General features: G+C 34.8%; 1 protein-coding gene across 1 annotated transcript in view; it reads right to left on the bottom strand.

Annotated features, from left to right (window-relative positions):
• LOC122246883 (uncharacterized) overlaps window positions 1–5000 on the bottom strand; it is a 115029-nt gene that overhangs the window by 14449 nt on the left and 95580 nt on the right. Inside the window, 7 exon segments of the mRNA XM_086534326.1 lie at window positions 1–20; window positions 635–860; window positions 1818–1924; window positions 2319–2609; window positions 3018–3242; window positions 3945–4238; window positions 4733–4800. The exon segment at window positions 1–20 is cut by the window's left edge and continues 87 nt beyond it. Of these exon segments, the coding sequence (XP_086390452.1) occupies window positions 1–20; window positions 635–860; window positions 1818–1924; window positions 2319–2609; window positions 3018–3242; window positions 3945–4238; window positions 4733–4800 (1231 nt within the window).

Genomic DNA, 5000 nt, shown 5'->3' with positions numbered 1-5000 from the left:
TTCAAAATGGTCGTAATTATCTGGAATTGGAATCATATGTGTTGCATTTGTTATCTTTGTGATATGTGAGTTGGTTTGAATTGTAAAAAAAGTGAAAAAAGGAGGGTTATATTATAGGAAGTGTTCATGGATAAATGGAATGTACTATAGTTATATTCATATTATGATTATCATCATTTTTTATATACTATTATTGATATTAATATCATTATCTTGATTATTATTATAGTTATTATCATTATCGTTATCATTGTCATTATTATTATCATTATTACTAGCATTATTATTATCATTATAATTATCATTATCATTATCATTACTATTTTTATCATCATCACGATTATCATTATTATCAACATCTTAACCATCATCATCATTATCATTATCATCATTATCATTACTATTACTATCATATTATCATTCTCATTACTATTGCTATTATTATTATCATCATTATCTTATTATCCTTATCTTTACTATTACTATCATCATTACCATTCTCATTACTATTACCATCATTATTATCATCATCATTATCATCATTATCATCATTACTACTGCTATCACCATCACCATTACCATAAATACCATCCCTAACAAACACACACCACACACACAAACAACAAGCACTAACCATGAGCTCCCTGTCCGATAAGATAACGAGCCAAAATCACAGCTGTCGTGTTGCCAACTCGTCTGCCATTCACGTTGCAAGCATAATTCGTGTCAACAAAGCCAGCCAGCACCATTAGGCCCATGAACCCATTGCTATTCCAGGGTTGCAAGTGGCTTTTGTCGTCTGTTAGGATCTGGTCTCCTAAGGTGAGTTGGGTTTCTATGTCTGCGTCGAACCATTCCATCTGGAAGGGAGGGGAAAGGGGGAGGGGGATGAGTGGGTTAAGTGGGTTAAGTAGGTTGGTTGATGGTTGATGTTTGGTTCCTGGATATTTTTTTTTCCATCTTTTTCTTTTTCACTTTATTCTTCTTTTTTCTTTTTTCTTTTTCTTCTTTTCTTTCTTCTTTTTTATTTTTATTTCTATCTTTTACTTTCATATTTATTTTTCTCCTTATCCTCCTCCTCTTTCATCTTCTTCTTATTCTTATTCTTCTTCTTATTCTTATTCTTCTTCCTCTTCCTCTTCTTCTTCCTCTTCGTTTTCTTCTTCCTCCTCCTCTTCTTCTCCTTCTTGTCCTTCATCTTTTTCATCTTCTTCCTCTTCCTCCTTGTCTCTCATTTTTCTTCATATTATCATTCCTCTCCTTCTATTTTCCATCTTTCTTTCCTTCCTTCCTTATGTTTGTCATTCCTCTTAAAACTTTTTATTACTGATTAATTAATTAATTATTATAACTATCACCATTATCAAAATTGAAATCAACACTGACTATCTGTCATATCAATCATCTTAATGTTACTATAATCATACATAAAATATTCATAATACATAAAAAAAACATATTCCAATTTCTTCTAGCTTAATCCCACTTTAACAACAACTATAAGAATCCCTAATACATAAAAAAAACTATAACACCCTAGTCTAATTATAACTATAAGATTCTCTAATACACAAAAACAGAATTCTCTGTACCTTGATGTCCTCATCCTCCCGTGTCTAATCATAACTATAAGATTCTCTAATACATAAAAACAGAATCCTCTATACCTTGATATCCTCATCCTCCTGTGTCTAATCATAACTATAAGATTCTTTAAAACACAAAAACAGAATCCTCTATACCTTGATACCCTCATCCTCCTGTGTCTAATCATAACTATAAGATTCTTTAATACACAAAAATAGAATCCTCTATACCTTGATGTCCTCATCCTCCTGTGTCCTGATGCAAGGGAGGAAAGCTGTCTCGTCCTCGACCGCTATGACCTTCGGAACCATGATGTTCTCGAACGAGGGGAGGGAGGCTGTGGGGGGAGGGGGAAGGGTAGGTACTCGATGAGGTTGGTCTTTTTTCGTTTAGGATGCTTGAGTTGAATTTATTTATGTATGGATGTATATGTGTGTGTATATGTATATATGTGTGTGTGTGTATGTATATATATATATATATATATATATATATGTGTGTGTGTGTGTGTGTGTGTGTGTGTGTGTGTGTGTGTGTGTGTGTATGTGTATGTATACTTGTGCGTGTGTATGCGTGCGTGTGTGTGTGTGTGTAAGAAACACAGAATACATGTATAAAAATGTAAACCTATAAGAATACGTTCATCTTCCTCTCATCTCCTCTTCGTTATAGCCAATTACTTCCAGATTCTCTCCTTCTTCCCATTTCAACCACGCGACCCAAAACCTCACCTGGCTCGACGTGGATAACAACACTTGCATTGAAATCCGCCACGAAGTTGAAAGCACGACATCGGTACTCCGTCTCATTATTATCCATCCCCTCGAGTGTGACCTCTAAGACCGCCACGGAACGCCCGTCGTCCTGCAGCTGAGTCTCCGAAGGGATAGCCTCCCCTTCCTTGAACCACGTGAGTTTGGCGTGAGGGAAACCCCCCTGGCTACTGCACGTCAGGTTCAGGGACGTTCCGATTTTCACTCTATCGGACGGGTCGTAGCCTATGATGATCGGCTTCCCTGGTGCTAGACGTAGGTCGAGGAAGGGATGAATAAGTAGAAATGTATGAATTAGGAGAAAGAATGAAAGAAAGGGGTTGAAATGTAATCTTAGTATAAGGGTATTTCGGTAAAGGAAAGGACATAGCCTCTCCTGAACATACTCAAAAGTGTCAGCTTTAACACTTGATAATATTGATAGTATTTTTTCATAAGGACATCATAGTAGATCAAGTACCGAACATATATTTCATGCATGTTTAAACGGGAATATCCATAAAACCTTTGACATCTACATAAAATAAAAAAAAACTCGACCCACCAAACTTACCAATAATTTTCTTCTACTTTTTCCTACATCTCATAAAAAAACACTCACAAAAATAAAATAAAATAAAAAAAATTGTATAAAAAAAATCGGGCTTCTAAGCTTACCAACCGACTCTCCATATATCTCGTAAGAGCTGTCCGTACTCTCGCCCAGGGCACCACAGGCCTCGGACGAACTTCTGCCGACGGAGTACTGGTGCTCCTCGTCTTGTTCCTCGGTGAAGGTAAAGCAGCGGTATCGAGGCTCACCTCCAAGGATAGATTCGAGTTTCCCCATCAGGAAGTGCGTGTCCCCCTCGCTCCAAGTACCAACGCACTCAATCCTTTCTGCTACTCGAGGAGGGGGTGGGGGGGTAAGGGGGGAAGGGAGGGTATGAGCAGATAATTAATTAAGAGACTGGATAATTAGATAAATAGGTGATTGAACAGTGAGATGGATAAGTGATTGAATAATCAGATATATAAGTGATTGAATACTTAGAGGAATAGGTGATTGTATAAGAAAGGAAAAAAGACCTATAATAAAATTGGTAAAAAATTATATTCTACTATTACTGCTCAGGAGGAATATTTGAATAAATACATATAAATATGAATAGACAGATAAAGCAATGATTAGATAGATACACAAATGAATATGATATAGAAATGAAGATTAGTATAATTTAATCATAAAAAATGAATTTATGACAGCTTACATAACTGGAATAAAGATATCAGCAATGATAATAGTCGTAACAATAATTTTATTCATAATGACAATAATCATAATCATAATCATGATGATACAGAGGAAGAGGAGGAGGAGGTGAAGAAGGAAGAGAATAATGGTGATACTGATGATGAGAATGATGATTAGGATTAGGAAGATGATGATAATGCTGATGGTGATGATGATAATAATGGTAATGATAATGATAAACATTGAGATAAAGAATAAAGACATAGATACAGATAAAAATAAAAAGATAAAAAATAACAATAACAAAACAAAAACACAAAAGCCCCCCCCCCACCCTCCCCCATACTCACATCGAACATCAATATGCAAATCAGTATCATCAGCGCAGGGGTCGTAGTGGAAAACGAGTTCTGTGTCGTTGTTCTCGGAGCTAAGTCGTGAAGGCTCGTCGGTGCAGCTCCGGTGACGCAATCGGTACGTGAATCAGAAGCGCTAGGCCTCAATATAATCATGAACGGGGCACGTCTCACTCTGTCGACCCTCACATTTCAAAGCGCATGTCTCGTGGGTAGGTGTCCTGGAGCAGGTTTTTTCGTCGATGGTTGAGCATAACGCTTGAAGGTCGGTTGTCGCTTCGCACTGGGCTGGGGTGTGGGTTTGAGGGTGGGTTTGAGGGTTGGTTGGTTGGTTGGTAGGTGGGAAAGGGTGGGTTTGGAAATGATTATTATGTTTTTGATAATAATAACACTAAGAATAGTATGGTAATTATAATGATAACAATGATAATAGTAAATGTGAATATCATCATATTATTATCACTATCATTATTCTTATTATCAATATTATAGAAATAATTATATCAGTAAAAAAAAAAAAAACAATGATAATAAAAATAACAATGATAATCTGATAATGATAATAATAGTAATAATAACAATAATAATAATAATGATAGCTATAATGATAATAACAATGATAATGATAATAACAATAAGGATACTACTAATAATGATACTACTGATAATAATAACACTAATAAAGATAATAACACTAATGACAATGAAACATTAATTACAAGACCTCGCAGACATGCATTAAAATATATTCCTCCACACAAAAAAACATATGAACTACTTACATTCTCTATATTCAAGGATATTGTGGTGTTTCTCTGTGACTATATAACATGTGTTGCAATCTCTCCATCTGCAAAGAGAAAAAAATATATATATATTTTTATACGTTTCAATCATGAGTGTTTGTTTACTGTGTAGATTCGAGATAAAAATATATATATATATATATATATATATATATATATATATATATATATATATATATATATATATGTGTGTGTGTGTGTGTGTGTGTGTTTCAATATGTCTTTGGTGTGATAAAAACTTGAT

This window comes from Penaeus japonicus, unplaced genomic scaffold (genome assembly GCF_977035675.1).
Source record: "Penaeus japonicus unplaced genomic scaffold, GWHDUDI00000001_assembly GWHDUDI00000041, whole genome shotgun sequence".
Taxonomy (NCBI): Eukaryota; Metazoa; Arthropoda; class Malacostraca; order Decapoda; family Penaeidae; genus Penaeus; species Penaeus japonicus.
The sequence above is the reverse complement of the archived record's forward strand: the minus strand, read 5'-3'. Positions and strand labels throughout refer to the sequence as shown.